The sequence below is a fragment of the Elephantulus edwardii genome, unplaced genomic scaffold, assembly GCF_000299155.1.
Source record: "Elephantulus edwardii isolate Elephantulus edwardi_28Jun2011 unplaced genomic scaffold, EleEdw1.0 scaffold00102, whole genome shotgun sequence".
Classification (NCBI taxonomy): Eukaryota; Metazoa; Chordata; class Mammalia; order Macroscelidea; family Macroscelididae; genus Elephantulus; species Elephantulus edwardii.
The window spans coordinates 6264565-6286230 of NW_006399852.1; the positions used below are offsets into that span (position 1 = coordinate 6264565).

Below are 21666 nucleotides of genomic sequence, written 5' to 3' on the forward strand. Positions count from 1 at the left end.
TTTTATTTTACTCTGATTTATTTACAAATTTTTAATACATTGTTCTTCACAAAAAATCCTTCCCATTTCCTTCACCCTACCTACAGCTTTGTTCTTTTTAGTTGTTCCTTTTCCACTCAGCATTTTATGGAAATGAGTATAATCTGAAACCCAAAGTGAATGCATAATTGAACTTTCTGTTCAAAGGAAATTTATTACAAATTTTTAGGAGACTTTTTTGTTCTAGGTTTCCTTAAACTCCCCTCTCCCACCCAAACTTAAATAAAAGATGTTATGTGCTATCATGTCACAACCAACTCCAGCTGGTACACCAGCAGATTTTCAGAGGCTCTAAGTTGCAACAAGAGGAGATTGCCTGTCTTTCTCCCTCAGAGTAGCTGGTAAATTTGAACTGTCTGCCTTTGGGTTGACAACACAACTCCTTACCCACTAGGCTACCAGAAATAGAGCAGTAGATAACTGTAGTAGGAAAACAGGTAATGGCTCTTAAACAAGAAGAAGTAAGTAGACTCTTCTTCATGAATTCATTCTCCTTTGGATTCTTTAATACTGTCTTCACATTTATTTCTAAGGATTGTATTTAGTGGGTAGAATGAATTAGTCATTGAAGCTTTCTTCTAGGACTCAAACTGTTTAGTGTGTTCCCATGACCAATCAACCTGTAGTTAACATTTCTTTTCATCTGACTCCTTCCCACTGTTACTTGAGTAAAACTACTAGAAAGCGTGCATTACATTGCTCTCAGTTGTGCTGGAATAAGCACATTCTCAAGTTATGATGCGCTTTCCTACATTCATTCCACACAGATTTCTTAGATGCATACTATGCCAGGTAGTGTACTAGACCTCACAGAAGCAGCACAACCTAGGAATTAAATAGTTGCGGCTGCAGCCTCATGGATTTTTCACCAATATTAAATAACGAATCCAGTATCATCATGATAAACACAAACTCAAACCTGCCTTCTTTGCAGGAATGACGATAAAGTGGGTATCTAGAGAGTGAGTGGGTGAGCCACACTGAGGAAAAACTAAGAATGATCACCCCAGACAGGGAACGAATACAGTGGACTGTGTGTGGTCTAAAGGCCTGAGCCCAGTAGAAACTCCTAGAAATACATGACTGCAGGTTAGGAAGCAAGAGGGAAGCCGTTTAGGAAGAATGAAGTACATCTAGAGACCAGGAGGCAGATATGGAAAGACCATGTGAAGATTGAGGTTTCTTGTTGGACAAGCAGAAAGCCAATAAACGTTATAAAGCTGTTGTTGTCTTCGAGTCGAGCACAACTCATAGTGACCCCATCAACAAAAGACCTGAAGCTCTTCCACAACCATCCCCAATTTATCAGAGTTCAGAGTTCCCAGAGGCATGCTGTTAAGGGAACCCTCTTCTTTTCTACTTTCTCCACAGTTTTTCTTTAAATATAAAACATCACCAAAGAAATAAAATCACTCTTGCAGCCGTGTGGGGAATAGAAGAAATTTGGAGAGTCTGACATCACTACAATAGTGTTAGTGCCTTTGTTTAGATTGGTGACAGTGGAGATGGAGAGAACTAAATACATTCAAGGGCTATTCAGAGTGAAATAATTAGACTATTGGTAGTATTGGTGAAGAAGCAGATTTCATAAATGACCTCTTGTTACTAATGTGCTACTATCACTAACATAAAGACTTTTGAACAAAGTACATTTAGACATTATATTTTGGGTACTTAAAATATCTAGAGTTTGCTGTCCAGCAGGCATGAATATGGAGATAAAAGGTTCAGAGTTGTTGGCATAAATTATATTTCAGGGCATGAGAGTAAATGAGATTACCCTAGGACAAGATACATAGAAGCAAAAGATGCCAACTTCAGATCCAGTTCTACAGGACTCCAGAACTGAAAATAAAGAGGGAGAGGCTAGAAAGAAGATAGAAAACCCCAAGACACATGTTAACCTAAGAGAGTGTGTTAGCAACAGAGACATCAGGAATAATTCATTTAGTAAGGAAGTGATCACCAGTAGGAGTCAGTGATACTGAAAGTGGGTCATCATCAGTGAGGACTCCATTGATGACGTCAGAGGAAATTATTCTGTGGAGGTGTAAAAAGCAGATTAAAGAGGACGAGAAATGAACAGGAAAGAAGTGAACAATTTTAGAACTTTATAAATTCAAAGATTAAGGGTTATAACCTTGAGGATATTTGAAATACAGGAAGACCTTGGGTGTTTTGCTTACCAATAAAGAAAGGTAAGTGAAGATACAGGAAAAGATAAATGGTATTCTGTAATACAGTATTATGTATACAAGATATAAGGTGAGTAAATAGGAAAAAAAGTAAAGGTCTCATTGAAACCACAGAATAGCTGTTCCACCAGATGCTCTGCTGGAGAAGGAGGGGCAGTCTCTTCCTGTGCCAGGTGGATCCAACTCACGCTGTGCACACATGGGGGGAAAAAAAGGAATATCTGTAGCGTGAGGTCTTAAAGCGAACAAGCTATAAGGGGATGAATTCTTATTCGAGAATTACTGGACTCTGTCAAGTTGATTCCAGTCGCTTTCAGAGGAAGCAGGTGTTAAGTACTCGAGACACTGGTGGTCCATGTAGTGTAGAAAGGAAAGAATGCTCTAAGTTGAAAGAAATAGGCCTGGGTGTTCAAAGGAGTGTCCAGGTGTCTCTTACCTAGTGCCGAAATAAAAAATTGTGATTTAAACACCAAAGTCCTTTAGAAAATAAAAGAACAGCGTTCATTAAGTGATAGCAAAAGTGATACAGATTAACTGAATTCCATGAGACTCAAAGAATGACCATTTTTTTTAAAAAATGAGAAATTAGCTGAAACCTGCATTAGAAATCAAAGAGGATGTTCATACTCAAGTACAAAGATTGTGGGAGAATGAACATCCTTCATTCCAGAGGGCTGTTGAGAAAACGGCAAGCTCCCAAAGACAGCCGGGGTCTGTTTTAATTAAAGCAAGTGTTAGTATTTTTACAGGAGGTAAAAATGTGTGTCAGAGAGTTTGTTGATCATGAAGTGTAATCCAGAGGCCACCACTGAGGGGTCACGTGTGGAAGGAGACTAACAGAAGAAAGGAAATACTCGAAATGAGAGAATAAGAACCAAAGAGCTTGTCTCCTGTTCTTTGCCTGTCTGTGAATCCCCTGGCTAAATGCTTATTATTAAAGCACATGCCAGAGAGTTACTGAGTGGGTGCAGATGGCCCATGGCGCAATCCACTGACTGGACCGGAGGTGTTTATCTGATGATTATACTTCAATCACCCACAAAGCACTGCTTACCTTCCTGAATGCTTGCTTGCTTCGTTCTCCTTTAGATTCGCTCTGTCCCTTTCCCTTTCCTTTTCCTTCTCATAAAGATGGTCGGTCAGTCTGTCTTCTTTATTCTCTTCCTCTGGCCTTAAGCCTTCCAAGGGCCAGATGGCATCCTTGGCTGAGAAGAGGTTGCTGCTCCCTTGCTGAGAGCATTCTTCACAGTGTAAGAAGCCAACCAAGAGAGAACTGCTGTGTCAGGTTCCAGGCAGCCAGGTTTAGGAGGTGATCGCTCAGGCTACCAGTAAACACACAGGCTCTGTGAAACTGAGTCAGGGCACTCACCAGACCTGCGCACCTGTTCATCTTATGACAGTTTTCCTAGACACCCCGGAGAGACAGCAGGACAGTCATATTTGCTGTCTGGCATGTTGGGAAAGGGTATCACCATTCTCTTACTATCTATTGTGCTCTTCTTCCTGCTTCTTCATGGGAATTGATGAACATATGCGTTAATTGAAGTGTCTGCTACAAGCTGTTGTTAATGTGACAGATGTTAGCATATCCCTTTGATGATGGCAATGTATGTTCATATTTATTTTTTGTTAAAAAATATAGCCTATAAATTTAAATAGTATATGACCAAGGAGGATAGAAGGAGAACTGATGCCTTTGAGCTGTGGTGCTGGAGAAGAGTACTGAGAATACCATGGACTGCTAGGAAAACAAATAGATTTGTCCTGGAGAGGGTTAAACCGGGTGGCTCCTTGGAGGCAAGGATTCTGAGGCTCCATCTAACTTACTTCGGACATGTAGTGAGGAGAGACCGGTCCTTGGAGAGGGACATCATGCTTGGGAGGGTGGAGGGACGGCGCAGGAGGAGAAGGCCCTCTATGAGGTGGATTGATTCAGTGACTGGGATAATCGGGATGGGAGTGTCAGAGACGGCGCGTTTGGCACAGGACAGAGCGGAGTTTAGGGCTGTTGTACATAGGGTCGCTATGAGTCGCAGGCGACTCGACGGCACATAACAACAACAACATCTATTATATAAGCAAATTTTCACCTTCCTCCTCCAAATTCTCACATTGCCTCTCGATGCATTTCTTTTGCTTCTCACCACCTTTTCTGTCACTTTCTGTGCCTGCCACTTCTGCCTTCTGCTGCCTGTCACCTTTTCCACCCTACTGTCTGCCACATTCTCATTCAGACAGCTGCTTAGTGAATGCTCAGAGTAGCCACACTCTGCTGACTGCCTGGAACCGTCCCACTAACTGGCCACATCTCCTTTTGTGGGATTAAGAAAATGTTGACGTGTGAAATAAATAAAGCTGTATGTCAGTTACATTTACATTAGTTCTTATTCTGGAAATAATAGTTCTAATTATTCCTAATCTCCAATTTTTCTTCTTTTCTAAGATTAATTGGTAAATCTGTGATTTTCATTAATCCAAAAAGTAAATTTCAGTAATTAGAAAAATAATTTCAGTAAGTGCGAAGAGTAGGGTTTTTTTTTTTGGTGCACTGAAATTTTACATTACACTGAAATACTTTTCATAATAAATATTCATATCAAGATGCTCAGACATAGCATATGAGATATATATATATCATAGCATATGATATATATATATAGTGTTTATTATATTTGGAGGATATAGTATTAGAATTTTTTTTTCTGGTGCTACTTTTAGAAATAAACCTAACAACTGTAAAGAATCCTATCAGTTGATCATACAATTAAAATGAATATGATGATCACAAATATCCCCTTTGGTAAATGCATTGAAGTCAAATTAGGAAACAACACTAAGACTGTATCTACTCTAATGGCTGTGGAACAGTATTCCTAAATGACCCTTGGAAACTGCTGGGCATTTGATGAAGTAAACAAAATTCCCCTTGCAAGTTCTGACAACAGCCTGGCAATTTGGAGGGTGAAGCAGGCCTCTTGGCAGAACATAAGCCCCACGTGCTAAGTTCCCCATGTCCTGAGTTTGGCAAGGTTTCATACAAAGCAGTCTTGCCAGTGGAACCCTGACCCTAAAATGGAGAATGTCTTTTGTCATGAAGGATTTCTGTCTCAGGGAAAATATACACAGTAAACTTTAAAGAAAATAATCCACCACCATCTCTGTCCACACACACACTCGTTCATTTGCCCCATTCTGTCAGACTCCAATAGCCAAATGGTCTATTTTGTAAGATACTTTTTTAAAACATCAGTCTTTTAAGCTTCATTTGATCTAGGACATGATTCAGGAACCTTGACCATTCTTAACAAGAAAATATTTTAAAAATTTTGCATAGCTATTTTGTAGAGGAAAAAACCTTTTTTAAAATCAGTATTTTACATTTAAATACCCATTTAAGCTTAGCATTACTGTGGAAAATTCTACTGTGTCAAATCCTTTGTTGTTAACTTGACTTTTAAAGATAGTTTATGAAATCTGTCGCATTCTTTATAAATATTATTAAAGTATGTAGTTTATTTTGATGTTTATTATTAAAATGAACTTCAGATAAAAAAACAGTATAGAATTGTGAGTTGAAAGTAACCTTCAAATAATTAGTAAATGTCCACAAATTATTGTATTTGGTATGTTGTTGTTGTTATTCTTATGTGCCATTAAATCACTTGCAACTCATAGTGACCCTATGTACAACAGCCCTATACCCTGCTCTATCCTGTGCCAATCTTATTGTCTCTGACACCCTACCCCTAATACTTCAGTCACTGAATCAATCCATCTCATTGAGGGTCTTCCTCTCTTGCACTGTTTCTCCAATCTCCCAAGCATGACTTCCCTCTCAAGGACTGGTCCCTCCCTCCTTGCAGCATGTCCAAAGTATGTCAGATGAAGCTTCAGAATCCTTGCCTTCCAGGAGCAACCTGGTCTCACCCTCTCTAGGACAAACCTTTTTGTTATCCTAGCAGTCCATGGTGTATGCCATACTTTACTCCAGCACTACAGCTCAAAGGCATCAATTCTCTTTCTATCATCCCTAGTCATTGTCCAGCTTTCTGATGCCCAGCAAGTAATTGCAAAGATCATGGCCTCAATCAAGCACACTTTAATCTCCAGACTGACATTGTTGTTCTTCAGTACATTGGAGAGGTCTCTGACAGCAGACACTCCCAATGCAATTTGTCTTTTAATTTCCTGGCTGCTTGTACCAAGAGTGTTGATTGTGTAGCCAAGCGAATAGAAGCTGTTAACAATCTCAGTATCTTCATGATGCTGCCAATCAGCTCAGTGGTGAGAATATTTTCTTGATGTTGCGCTTCAGTCCATATTTAAGACTACAGTCCTTGACCTTCTGCAGCAAGCTCTTCAGGTCCTCATTTTCAGCAAGCAGATTTGTACCATCTCCATAACACAGATTGTTGAGGAGTCTTCCTCCAATCCTGATGTTAAATATCTCTTCATATAGCTCATCCACCCAGATAATCTGTTCAGCGTATAGTTTGAAAAGGTATGGAGACAGAACACATCCCTGGCATACACCCTTCCCAATTTTGAACCATGCAGCGTTTCCTTGCTCTGTTCTGACAACTGTGTACTATACCAAGACTAGGTTTCGCATAAGCACGATCAAGTGTTCTGGGATTCCCATTTTTCTCAGAGTCAGCCACAGTGTGATCCACACAGTCAAGCACCTTTGATAGTGAATGAAACAGACATTCCTCTGGTACTCCCTGCTTTCAGCCAAGGTCCCCATCTAACATTAGCTACAATATTCCTAGTACCACAGCTTCTTCTAAACCCAGTATTAGGTATACTTATCTAAATATTTTTGTATGATTTTTTTTATAGTTAGCAAGTAAAATTAGTATGTAATCATGAATTTTTTTAGAGATTATTGTGAGTAAATATAAATACAGAAAAGTAATCTCTTTATTTCTAGTTACTGGCCAAAGTGGCACTTGTAATTTTAAAACTGTTGCATCATAACCATGTTGTTGTTATGGGCCTTTGAGTTGAGTGTGACTCATAGCGACCCTATGAACAATGAATCTGAACTTGGCCCTCTCCTGTGCCGTCCTCACTATCTCTGGCGTACTTGAGCCTATTGCTACCGTCACTGTCTGTCTTGTTGAAGCTCCTCCTCTTTAATGCTGACACTCCCCCGTTTCAAGCATGACGTCCTCACAAAACAGACCCCTCTCCAGTGACATGAAGTTCACCATCCTTCTTGCCTCCAAGGAGCTCTCTGACTTTGTTTTCTCCAGGACAGACCTGTTTGTTCTCTCGGCAGTCCACAGGATATTCATTACTCCAACACCACAACTCAAAGGATAAGCATCGATTTTGTCATCCTTAGTCACTGTCCAGCTTTCAGATGCATAGCAAGTAACTGAGAAGACCATAGTTTGGATAAGGTGCACCTTAGTTTTTAAATTGAAATCCTTGCTCTTTAGGACAAAGTTTACCCTTCTATTAATTGTAATGTTCCATCAAGTCAGAATTAACTCATACGTGACCTTCCAACAGGTTTTCAAAGACTATAAATTACATGGAGGGGATCACCCATCTTTTTCCTATACAGCAGGTGGTGGATTTGAACCCTGTGCCTTTGGGTCAGCAGCGCAACTTCTTATCACTAGGCCACTATTGCTCCATTATAGCTATAGCTTGCAATAAATTGAACATGCAATAAAGAAAAGGACAAATGAAAATTAACTTTAGGAAACACTTGGATTTTGTGAATTTTAAACTTCAGTGGGATGTGGAGAGAACATCATTCATGAGGCAAAGACTTTGCATTATTTGCCACTCTATCTCAGCATCTAGAATAATGGCGACCATTAACAGGCACTATGTGAATGGATTGGATTGGATTGATGGATGGGTGGGTGAATGGACAGACGGATGGACAGGTGGGAAAAATGAATAGTGGTTACGTATCTTTCAAGAGGCTATAGATTCAAGTTACATTTTTGCCTTTTTTTGTAACTGCTTATCTTTTGAAATAATTATGAACATCTTTTGAAAACTGAGAGGCTTGTATTTTTGTAGCCTGGTGCTTTCGTAAGATTTCTCATAGTATAAGTGGAGTTTCTGTGATCTCTATATTGATAACAACATGTGAGTATTTGAAGAACCTAGAGCACTTGCCTTGAACATGTGCTTAAAGTGTTCCTTCATTGTGAGACTATTCCTACAAACTGTGTAACTCTGATAAATTGTATCTGTCACTAATGACAGCATTCTGAACAGGTGCAAACAAAAATAAAGCCCTGTTAACTGATATTACTCAGCTGAAAACGTCTGTGGACATCACAGGCACACTGAGGAGTGAGAAATGTTTAAAAAATTAAAAAATCCAGAATAAAATTAATAAGCCAAAATATGGAAAGAATTTCTTTTCTCGATAGTAAAAAGTAATAGAAAACATTCGAGTTATTCGCAAGTTGTAAACCACCAAGAAAACATAAAAATACTTTTCATATACAATCACAGTTGGTCTGTTACTGACTAGAAAACATAGTTCTCTTTACTAGGTAGGGAGGAAAAAGCTCCACTTTGTAAGTTTGTCTTTTTAAAAGTGATGCTCCTCGTTTTAGAAGTCTTCAAAAAATCTTCAGTCTCAAGAACTTTGATTCTGTTGTGTTTAACAACTTAACAAAAATAAAGCCAGGGGTTGGTTCAAAGGTTGTGCTCTGTCTTCAGAAATCTCGGAAGGGTAGATGGACAGCACAGGAGAGAAAGACCCTGGATTAGATGCATTGATAAAGTGACTGGGGCAGTGGGAATTGGTGTGTCAAAATTATTTAGACTGGCTCAAGACAGGGAAGGGTTCATAGTTGCTACACGTAGGTAGGTATGTCAGAGATAATAAGATTGGCACAGGATAGAGCAGAGTTTAGGGCTATTGTACATAGGGTTGCTATGAGTTGCAGGTGACTCAGTGACAACAGAACTGCTAGGTCAAATTTTATATAAAATTTATATAAAATACTCCTTGTTGCCTTTTGGTGCTAATTGTAGGTTTCCTGTTTTGGTTTGGTTTTTTCAGGGCCTCTGGTGTCACTATCTGGAAATTTGACTTTTATCTTTTGTTTTCCCCAAAACAAAAACTTAATATATTGGTAACTTTACAACTCTTGTTTTGTTTTGGTATCACAAGGGAGCAGAAATTTTCATGTAAAACAATTGCTATATGCCAAATAGTTTTAATGCTTTTGGCCACTCACATAATCTTTTGAAACCAAAGGCACCGACAGCTATGACCTCTAATTTGCTAGTGTCTGGAGAGAACAGCCCCAGCTGCGTAGTTAGGTGGAGCCGGGCACAGGTGTCAGGGCTTCACTGAACTCGCTTTAGTTGAGGGACCTTGGGGAAAGCCAGACCCTTAGGCAGACAGTGGATATATTTGGCTAAGTGAAGGAACATACTAGAAAGGATGAAATCAGTTAAGGGAAAAGACATTTCAGAAGAGCTTGCACTTAAAGGTAACTTTTTCAGCTTAGTAACTAAATACTTCAACAGTTTTTTGGAGTGTCTATTCCCATGCACTCTCTTCCCTAGCATGAGTCATTCCATCTTAACTGGATTTTTGTGTGTTTACTCACATAACTATGAAATATGCTGATTTGGACAGGGTGGTGGAGGCGTCACTTTGTTCTGAGAACTTTCATACTGTTACCACTTTACACAAGGATAGGCATCTCCTCATTTTTGTCTCTTTTTGCCTTTTTTTGATCCCTCTAGGTTGAAAATATATATATATATATATATATATATATATATATATATATATAATCTCTGCTTTTTAAAAAAGATAAATGTTCTTTTCCTAAATGGAACTAACACCTCAGTTAGAAATCTCACAGTTGATACTTAATTGTGCTTGCATCTCCCTCTGAAAATTCACTGGGGAGTCAGCTGTGAGTTAGTTCTGACTTGACTGCAATGAATTTTTAGTTTCTTTGCATATTTATTATTGTTTTACCAATCTGATAGGTAAAAGGAAGAATCAGAATTTGTGCTGATATTAAGTGTTGTAGCATTTTAAAAGTCCAGTTTGGAAAAATGTACCAAACATCTGAAAAATTTGTTTAGCCTTTGAGTAACAATGTCACTTTGAGGTGTCTACCCACCAGAAATATTTGGACTTAGAGCCAAAGCTTTAAGTAGAAGCTTCGCCAGTTGAAATAGCAAAATTGAGCAAAATCAGCTTAAATGTCTATCAATAAGCATATAATTAAAAAATTATATGTAGCATAGAATATTATACAGTCATTGAAATAAGATGAAAACAGTGCTAAGATAATATATTAAATGAATAGTGCATGTTACAAAACATTGGTGGAATGCATGTGCATTTTTATGTAGACTTTTGAAAATCCATTGTTAGGTGCCATCAAGAGGAATATACCTCATAGCAACTGACTCTCTGAACTCTGTCCTGTCCTGTGCTTGAATCCATTGTCCCAGTCATTGACCAGTCCATCTCATTGAGGGTCTGCCTCTTTCTCACCGACCCTCCACCTTTCCAAGCATGATCTACTTTTCCAAGAACTGGTCACACCTAGTAACATGCTCAAAATAATGTGAAATGAAATTTTACCATCCTTTCCTCTAAGGAGCACTCTGCACTTTCTCCAAGACATAACTGTTAGCTCTTTTTGCAGCTGGTGGGATATTCAGTATTCTCTCCAACACCACAGTTAAAGGCATCCATTCTTTATCTGTCATCCTTATTCACTGTCAGACTCTCAGATGCATAGCAGGTGATTGACAAGACCATGCCTTCACTCAGGCACACCTTAGTCTTTAAACTCACATCATTGCTTTTCAGTATCTTGGAAAGGTCCCTGACTGCAGAGTTGCTAAATGCAAAAATGTCTGTCTCCTGATTTCCAGACAGCTGGTACCAAGGGTATTGATTGTGGATCCAAGTAAGATAAAATCATTGACGTCTTTCTCCATCTATCATGATGTTACCTCTTGGTCCAGTAGTGAAGAATTTTGTCTTCTTGATGTTGAGAGGCTAAAGGTGATGTTATTGTTGTTATGTGCTGTCAAGTCGTTTGCGACTCATAGCGACCCTATGAGTCGCTAAAGGTGATAGCTACCAAATTCTTGATGGTGATTACAAAAGAAAATTCATTGACTGCAAAGAATAAAAAGAAATTTAATTTTTTAAATGGGGGGGGGTGAAGGGGGTGTAAAATTCTGTTAGCTTATCCTGTCTATTTTTTTGTCCTATATAATTCTACCGTAGAAGCAGGAGTGGCATCCACTTCCTAAACAACATGCTTCTGGAAACTCGGTGAACTTTGATAAATGACAATAATTATAGAAAGGTTTCAGGCCTTTTCATAGGGTCACTAAGAGTCATGCTCAGCTCGACAGCAATCAACAATAATAATTCTACCAGTTGTCCAATAACTTACTGCTTTAAAAATAAAACTTGGTAAGGAGCATGAATGTTTCTATCTAAATCCCTGAATCAGTTTTATTGCTAATTGTTTTCTTGGATCATAAGGTAATTTTTATATTGAAATGTGTCCTTTGTAGTATACTTTTTTAATATTTAAGTATAATTAAAAGTATATTCATTAAACAAGTATATTCAGCCACAACAAAAACATATCCAGAAAAAGAAATAATGATATCAGCATGTGTATTTCAAAGCTATTTTTGTAAATCTCTTTTGGTAATTTGGATTAAGTACAGTTTTCTTCCTTGTTTGGTTTGCCTTTTTTACTTGTTAGTGTGTCCAGGGAAGAATGTTGTGGGAGGTTTGTGGACTGGAAATGCTGCTGTGGAAGTATCTTTCTTCAGGGTTAAATCTGTATTCACAGTGCAATCTAGGTCATTGTTGTTTCATGTTTCAACGTGCTTACTGTTTGCTAGAAAATGGATATTCTTATTTAGTCCTCACAGCAAACTTTAGAAAAAGATTTCATTAGCATTCATGTTTGACAAATATGGAAGCTTAGCCAGGTAAAATATTTTAATAAAGTTTAGAACTGATGTAATTAATAGATTTATGAACTGTAGCCTGAAGATTTGAACCTTGCTGGGTCTCACCCAGATCCCAAGCTCTCACTCTCTAGCCCATGTCTCCCAAAGTATTCTAACTGGACAGCTCTCTGTGAGGTCTGTTTTTGTAAACATTTACAAAAATATTTTTGTACGCATTTTGATTTCTTCATTAATGATCATTTCTTCGTTTTCATGATCTTGTGATGGGAATAGATATGGAAGATACAAATGACACTAGTTTAGTGTTTGTCATCTCACTGTTGGTAGGTGCAGTCAAGTCAGCAGTGACCTATAGCGATCCTACGAACAACAGATCTGAACCCTGTCCTACCCTGTGCCGTCTTCCTCATCTCTGAGAGATGTGAGCCCATTGCTACAGTCACTATCTCAGTCTATCTTGAGGATCTTCTTCTGACACTTTCTAACACTGACCTTCCACGTTCCCAAGCATGATGACCTGACCCCGACTAACAACATGTCCAGAAGATGAGGCAGTTTCACCATCCTTGGCTCACATGAGCACCCTGGCTTCACTTTCTCCCAAGATCTATTTGTTCCTTTGGCAGTGCATGGGATTTTCACTACTCTTCTCTGACATCACACCTCGAAGGTGTCAGTTCTTCTGTTTTCCTTAGTCATTATCTAACTTTTAGGTTCATAACAGATAATTCAGACCATGGCCTAGATCAGGCACACATTAATTTTCTAATTGACATCATTGCTCTTTAGTGCTTTGGAAAGATGTCGGACAGCAGTTTTTTCCAATAAGACATGTCTTTTGAATTTTTTTTTTTAAACTTTTTTTTTTAAGTGAAAAGTGAACATTTTACAAATCACATTAATTTTTTTCCAAAATTACTCATAGGCATTAATTACCATTGATTGTTGCCATTAACTTTTTACAGGGTTAATGCAGACCCTTGTTTTGATTTCTTGACAGCTGGTACCAAGGGTATTGATTGCGGATCCAAGATAAAATCATTAACAACTCCAGTCTTCTCTCCATCTAGCCTGTAACATCAACCTCATGGCCAAGTGGACAGCATTTGTACTGCTAATCGTTCTTTATAATTACCACTGTGATTGTGCTCTTAATGTTTCTAATACCTTTATGTCCAAAATTAATAAAATTAAGTGACGAATTTTTTTTTAGTATAAATTCTCATCTAAGGGAGCAACAAAATGTAGCCACTTCACTGAACATACTCGAGTGTCATATCTTTGTCTGACTTTCTGGTGATTCTACATGTAAAATCGATAAAATCTACAAGTTGAAACTAAAGAAAATTTCCTACATAAAATGGAAAAAAAAGAATATGTACATACCTGATGTTGTTATGTGCCGTTGCGTCGCCTGGAACTCATAAGAGGCCTGTGTGTCAAAAGCTCTGAACCTTTCCTGTCCTGAGCCAGTCTTCACTGACTCTGACACACTTGCCCCCATTGCCCCAGTTACTGTGTCAATCCATCTCATCAGTAGTCTTCCTCTCCTTCACTGTCCTTCCACCCATCTGAGCATGATGTCCTTCTCTAAGGATCAGTCCCTCCTGGCCACGTGCCCAAAATATGTAAGACAGAGCTTCAAAATCCTAGCCTCCAAGGAGAAACTAGGTTTCACCCTCTCCAAGACAGACCTGTTTGTTTTCTTGGTTCAGGACTCTTCTTTAGCACCACAATGCAAAGACATTGATTTTTCTGTTCTCTTAGTCATTGTCCAACTCTCTGGTGCATAGCAAGTATTGCAAAGACCCTAGCCTGGATCAGGCACACCTTAGACTCTAGACTGATAAGTGTTTTTAATGTATAGATTTTATAATAGAAAGTTTTCGTATTGGTTTTTATATAATATAAAAATCATTAGTTTATATTTGTAGTGATAGGTTTTCTTCTTTGTTTTCAAAGGGCAGCCATTCTACAAAAATTGAAGCCGTCGTCAGGACTCTAATGAGAATCCAGCTTAAAGACCCCGGAGCTAAAGCCCTTGTTTTCTCAACGGTACCGTCTGCATTTTCCTCTCAATAGGACCTTATACAGTTTTCATCAAATGGTTCTCATCGGCTTATGCTAGTGTCTATGAGAGAACTAATTTTTCCTATTTACTACTATATAACTGAGGTTTAGGATTAGTGACAAGATTTTACTTATTATTTTTCTTAAGATATAATTTTTAGGGAAATTTTTTAATTACAAACTTACTGTAATTTCTTAGATACATTTCATAGAATTGTGTTTTATTTAGAGATTTTATGGAGCCCTGATGGAGCAGTGGTGAAAGCATTCCCTGCCCATCTTTGTCACACATAGCAGCTGGCGGACCCGAACCACCTGCCTTTGGGTCAACCATGCAAGTCTTTACCCACTAAGCCTTAAGAGCTCACAAACTCAAGATAGAGCAGCATTGTATTAATAATAGTACTAGATTTGAGGGTTTTCTGTAAGTTATTTTGGTTTAGTTGATTTTCAGAGCCTGTTTGTGAAAGCTGTATGTGCTTTTCCTGTATGTGTTCTAGTGGCAAGATGTACTGGACATTATTTCAAAAGCTCTCACTGACAACAATATGGAATTCGCACAAATCAGTCGCATTAAGACATTTCAGGTATATCAAGATTTAAATTACGTTATTTGTTGTAGATTCAGTTGCACAGTGAAACTTTTAACGAGCTTACTTACATTTCCCCCCCCCCCTTTTATCATATAAACCACATAGCTGGGCTTCAGTTCTTAACTGGTGAATTACAAAATTAACCTTTAAAAAGCAACACACAGTTTAATCTTTTAATATTTTTTATTTGGTGTTTTGGTTTGTTGTGGGTTGAGGGGTTTTTAAGATCTTCTGGTTTAAGGTCCTTATATACAGGACATGATTGTCTATGATAAAACTCTTGAATGGACCGAAAGCCTTGTGCCTGTAGGGATCAGGTTCTAAATATACTGTATTAAATGAAACTGTATAAAATGAAATTGTTCACACTGAGCAGTGTCAAGTGCTCACTCAGAGAAATCCAACCTAAAATTCAACATCTTTTGTGTTTCTTCTCTCCTGTTTACTCTGGCATGTTATTTTTCATTCTTTCTTTCCTCTCTTAGCACATGTAATTTGCACATGTCACATGCACTATCTTGTGATTCTCTTATGTATTATAGAAGTCAGGAGAACTTGGGTAATACTTGTTTTTGTCATTAAAATGAAACAACACATGTTTTCTAAAATTTACAGTTTTACATTTTATTTCCTTATTTTCATTCTGATTATCTTTAAAGGTAGCTAAAATATACTGCTCTTCTTTTTAACCTAGCAAAAATTAAAATCTGCCTTTGTCTTTTTAGGAGAATCTCTCAGCCTTTAAACATGATCCTCAGATCAATATTTTGCTGCTGCCCCTGCACACGGGCTCTAATGGACTAACGATCATTGAGGCCACTCATGTTCTCCTGGTGGAGCCCATATTGAACCCCGCCCATGAGCTGCAGGCCATCGGGAGGGTGCACCGAATCGGACAAACAAAGTAAGAACTAAAATTAGCCCTAGTTGTATTTACTTTATGTTTCTAAGATACCAAATAAACTGTCTTCCAATAGAGTTTATCATAACCTATCATTTTTATTCGCTTCTTTACTTACTGAAGTGTTTTCCGAATAGAACCAAAAGTAAATTGAGGGTTTTTTTTTTTCGCCTTCCTGCCACCAATCAGCAAACCTCAAAAGTCTCCCACATTTTTTGTCTTCTTGTCATCAAAACTGCTGTAATTGCTTCACCAGAAGGTCTTCCTTCTTCTAAAGCTACTTTGATAGCATCACATAGGATGCATTAGAAATGCTTAGCACGATTGCATAGTTAAAATCATCTGTCATAGTTTTATTAAGAATTTATTTCTGTCTAGAGTAGCCTATTATTAAAAGAAACCATACCTCATACTTGACTGAAATAACTAGCTCCTTGTAAGTTCTCACTCTTGGGAACATACACACCCCTAAGTGAGCTCTTAGAAGGCTCAAAGCAAACCTAATATCAGAATGTTGAGAATTACCTTTGACAAGGCCTTCTAGAAATAATAGCTCCTGGAGCTTGGATTTCTTGAGTTTGGCAAAATACTGCTGTAAGCACTACACCAGAATGCAGATTGATTAAGAAATAAGCTCTTCCCACAAGGAAGTGTCTATGTGCTAGAGGACTTCACTGAAGTGGACCAAAGCATAACAGGATGGTGACTGTGGTGGCAGGACAGAGTAGATTGTGCCCCAGAGAGCCAGGACAGGCCTTATTAGGCTGAGTATTGATGGGATCGCAAAGCTGGATAGAAGAGGTGCTCGTAAAGCCAAAGAGTAGTTGCACATGCGGTAACGTGGAGGTGGTAAACACCTATGTGCAGAATATAAAGAGATTGCCATTGTTGGATTAAAAAGTACAAGGAGTGGCAGGTGAATGCTTTGTAGGCCTTAGTCAGGCATGTGGACTGCTCTGTAAGCAGTCACAGATAGCAAAGAAGGCTATAATTATGTCTGTCTTCTATTTTGTTGGTTTTATTCTTTCCTAAAACGTTGAATTCTTGTCATGCTACTATTTTTCTAAAACATAGACTCACTTCATATTTACAACTGTGAGTCTGGAAAGACCACTAAGCACCACCTAAACAATCATGTTTCCTGGCAAAGAGGTTTTTCTACTTCGTGTGGAGACTTCAGTCCTCTCACCAAGTGTATCCATTTTCCTGCGTCAGTACCACCTGTTTCATTTGGTGTTTCTGGAGCCCCTTCTGTGCGCGTTGACAGAAATACTGGAAGTGCCCTGATGGAGTCTTTATTCTAGTCAGAAACAGGTTGAGAGAGGCAAGCAGATGCTAAACAATAATCATATAAAATACATATACTGTCCTGGGCTAGAAATAGAAGTCAGGGTGAGGAGGATTAAGAGTGCACATGGATAGGCAGGAAGGCCTTATTGAGAAAGTAGTATTTGAACAGATGTGAGAGGTGTGCATATGAGTCATTTAGGTGTCTTGGAGAACAGTGTTCAAGCAGTATATTCCAGTGTACAGACCTGAAGTCAGCAGTTCCCTTGGTATGTTTGAGAAATGCTAGGAAGGTCGGAGTTGTGAACAAAGGGGAAAGGAATAGGAGACGAAGTCAGAGAGCTTAAGGGAAACAGGTCATAGGAGGCCTCCGAAAGCCGGCGGAGAGTCAGTATGAGTTGAAACCAACTTGACACCATGAGTGAGTGAGGAAGCTCAAGGACCCCTGACTGCACAGTGGGTCAGCACCCACTCCCTGAAAGGTTGACAGTTCAAACTCACCAGCCTCACCAGGGAGAGTGATGGTGGCATTCTGATTCTGTAAAGATTTGTAGCATCAAGGGCAGTTCGGCTTTGTCCTGCAGGGTCATTGCACGTCAGAAGCAACTCCACAGGAGGAGGTGTTGGGGGGGGGTGGTTTGTTTCAGAAGCCTCTCTGAGAACCTTTCTGCTCTGTGAGCTAGAGACCCATTAGAGGGTTTTGAGCAAGTGCATAATGGGCTGTAAGCTGAGTTTTGAAAGAATTCTTGTGGGGGCCACGTGCAAGGCAGGGTTAGGGCGTAGGGAGCAGCAGAGAGTAAATCTGGAAATAGTGAGGAAGCTGCTACAGCAACTCAGGAGAGTTGTGGCTGGTTTGGACTGTGACGGCAGCTGGAAAAATGGAGGGAAGGGACCAGGTTTGAGATGTATTTTGAAGGTAGAGCCCATAGTATTTTTGGACAGACTTGATACAGTGTATGCCAGATGTAAAATGTAACACCATGGTTTCTAATCTGAACACCTAGAGAGATAAGTACTGGTAATTGATCATTTGATTTAACAATGCAGATCAAAATCTGTTTGTTATTGTTGTTGTGTACCAACAAGTCAGAATTGACCCATACCTGACCCTCCAGCAGGTTTTCAGAGGCACTTTAATCACATAGGAGACTGCCCATATTTCTCCTGTGGAGCAGCAGGTGGATTTGAACTGCATGCCTTTGGAATTGCAGTGCAGGACCTTACCACTATTTAGATATTGATTTAGTTATTTCTTTCTTATTTAAGTACTTAGTGGTAGCCTAGTGACAAGAAGCTGCACTGCAATCCCAAAGGCACACAGTTCAAGTCCAGCATCTGTTCCAGAGGAAACGAATGGGCAGTGTCCCCCTACATGCTCACTGCCTCTGGAAGCCTGCCAGAGGGTCAGCTGTGGGTTGATTCCAACTGGAAGATACACAACAACTTGTCCAAGGTCACACACAATGTGTAAAACATAGTGCCAAGTTTCAGATAGATACTTTGACTCCCTGTCGAGGCATTACAGGGAAAAGAGGAGTTTTGGGGGGTTTTGTGTTTTGGGGGTTGCTTCTTACCCCTATCATCTACACCGTTGCCCAAAGGATTTCTAAAGTAAAATCAAAATAGAAGTTCAGCCGTGTCTAAAACTGAAGACTTTTCATGGTGACCACGGCTCCATAGTTTGACCATATCCTTCAAGGTCCCCGTGGCTGGGCGCCTGCCCCCCCTCCACCTCTGCTTCCCTCCTCTGCCGCATACGGTATTGCCTCTGCCGGTCTCGGCTACTTTGTGCCTCTCGGCATTTTAGATGTGGCATAAGAATGTCTCTTCCCAGAAACTTTGCATTCTTCCCTTTTCTGTTTCTTCTGGTGGAATGCTCTTTTCATTTTGTTCCCATGAATCATATCTCCACTGCTGTGTACCAGAAATTGTCTTAAATGTGCACGTGTTCTCAGATTCATTGAGATCAAGGTCTTTGTTTTAATCTCTGGTGCCTGGTTGTCCTACAGGCGAGCACCAGCTGACTGCTAAGTCTAGCGTAAAACATGTGAAGTCTGTTTGAAACTTATTTAAGATATTTGTAAACTTACAGTTGTTTTGTACTTTCTAGACCTACTATTGTGCACCGATTCTTAATTAAAGCAACAATAGAAGAAAGGATGCAAGCAATGCTGAAAACTGCTGAGAAGACGTAAGTATTAATACAAGTAGATGAAGAGAGGCTTCCTATGTGTGAAGGAAGATGTGTATTTCTGTTGCATTCTAGTTAGTCTCATGCCAGGAGGGTTAGTACCATTGAAAATTCGGCTGGGGGTTGTGGTCTTAACTGCAGAGACAGAACAGCCTTAAGATAACAGACTTGACTTTGGCATCATCATCTTCTGGTATTTATGTTATTAGTATCAATTGGCTTCCTCTAAGCCTTTTTAGAAAGTGTAAACCAGTGCCTCACTACGCCGGTGGAGCTCATTATGATGGTAAGCGAGCCAAGGGAGAAGTTACTGCCTTAGAAGGGATAGTTTTCAGAGAGCCCTGTGCGTGGACGAAAACAAGAAGCGCTTTTCAGAAACTAATGTGTGGGCTTTTTGCCTCAAATAAGAAGGGTGGTTATTGTTGTTATTTCCATATGTAACAGACCTCAGCGATTTTTCTTTAGGTGCTTAAACTAGTAATTTAAAGAGCTCTTAAATTTCCTGTAAGGTTAGAGGGTTCATAGTATTCAGGAGTTTTCTTATCCTATTAATTATGCGGGGTGGGGGCGATTTATGGCTCAGCCATAAATAAATATATGGAAGTGTTTCCTAATATTGATGGAATGTAAAAGCTTTATCACTTGTCTTCTGGAAATATCCTGTGATGTAGTTATAAAAGCATAGGACAAATACGTAATTAGGAATGTTCTTACAAACATACTCATTTCTTCCTGGCAAATGCAGTCACTCCAGCTCGTCCTCAAAGCTCTGCGAGGCCCCCGTCCTGACCGTGGCAGACCTGGCAGACCTGTTCACCAAAGAAACGGAAGACATTGAATGAAGGACACTTGATTCCATCCAGACATTAATGTAACGTACTCAGAAAGGCTCGCGGCTTATACAGCAAAATGATGACTAGAATAATTCCAGTAGATGTCACTAAACACTTGTTGAGTGAATTTGTTTCTCTTTCTGATTGTACACTGTCCCAGTAATTCCTGAGTTTTCAATGTATAGTTTCCAAAAGAGCTTTCAGGTTTTTAATTTTTCCACACTTCTTAATAGAACATTTATTTTTGCTCCAAAGAATAGCTCTGTCTTAGGAGGGAAGAGACTGAAGAAAGGTAATGTGTATCTTTCTTTAGATAAAATCTGTCTTACAAAGAGTTGGAATAAGAGAATGTGAACTAATCTAGTTTTGTATGACCTATTATATAAAATGGTATAGAAGGGCCCGTTTTAGAAAGGGGTTTCATTATCTTTAGCACCAATATCCTATATGTTTCAGTAGATGTTAAATTATATTAACTCCTAGTTATCTAAATAGATTTAGACTCTAACTCCACATATAATTACTTCATAGTAATACAACTCCTAACAGTCAGCTAATGTTAGGAAAATATTTCTGTTATCTGGATCTTGCTATTGAAAATCAAAGTATTGAAAACTTTTCATATTTTCATTGTGTTAAATGATACCAGTGTAATCTGTTAACTCAATAGTATTTTTAAGTGTATTAACATTTAAGTGTAATTTTTACCTTAAAATTAAACTGCTGACTCTACAGATAGTCCCTGGGTTACAAATGTTAGCTATTATTAAGTGTGTCTTTAATTCAAGTTCATACCTAAGTCAGAACAAATGTATACACTTCTTATTTAGGTTTAATTTAGCACAAGAAAAGGCTTGGTGCATTTTCAGTTCTTTAAAAACTGCCTGTGCTACAGGTGAAGGTAATTGTGATGAAGGATTTGCTGGGAGTAGAAGTTTGTTCATTTATTTCATAGTGAGAGCAAATTTATAAATAATAAAAGAAAAATATGAGTTGAATGTTCATAACTTGGGGACTTACTGTACTTTTAATTTTTCTTATTAAATGTTCACATTTTAAGAATGCTTTACCTGCAAATAATGCAAATTTTTACGGTTCTAGATCTTGTCAGTGTAACATGGAACTACAGGAGGATTTTTTTAATTATTATTATTATACTGAAATCTTGGATTCTTTTCCTTTCTCATGTTCATGTGTTACTATGCTTTTTTAACTCCTTGTATTCAAATGTCTGATAGGATTTATTTTATTCAGGTTATGCTTCCCTTAGGGACTAGTATTTGGTTGTTTGGAATGAGAGATTGTCATGGTCACATAAGCAAATAATTGCCAGTGATAACAGCAAAGTGTTTCTTCTTCTATGAAGAATTAATGGACTTTGAAATCATTAATTAAGGTGTAGCTTGTATCTTAGCCGTTCAGTGTAATCCAAATGTCCTTTTTATTGTTGTTTTCTTTGAGCCTTCAGAGTTTTAATTGACCCTCAGGACTCATTAGCTCCTATGTAGTTGCCCAGAAAACTGTAATAGAAATATGCCCTGGATCATGTTTATCCGACAGCCTTTGGTGCTTAGTCAAGGTGCATTTTCTTATT

General features: G+C 38.7%; 1 protein-coding gene across 1 annotated transcript in view; it reads left to right on the forward strand.

Moving 5' to 3' along the window:
• The window catches only part of SHPRH (SNF2 histone linker PHD RING helicase, E3 ubiquitin protein ligase), a 97553-nt gene extending 77472 nt beyond the window's left edge, over positions 1-20081 (forward strand). Inside the window, exons 25-29 of the mRNA XM_006891657.1 lie at positions 14160-14252; positions 14768-14854; positions 15586-15764; positions 19159-19239; positions 19985-20081. Coding sequence (XP_006891719.1) covers positions 14160-14252; positions 14768-14854; positions 15586-15764; positions 19159-19239; positions 19985-20081 — 537 coding nt within the window. The remainder of the gene's footprint in view (positions 1-14159; positions 14253-14767; positions 14855-15585; positions 15765-19158; positions 19240-19984) is intronic.
• The last annotated feature ends 1585 nt before the right edge of the window (positions 20082-21666 follow it).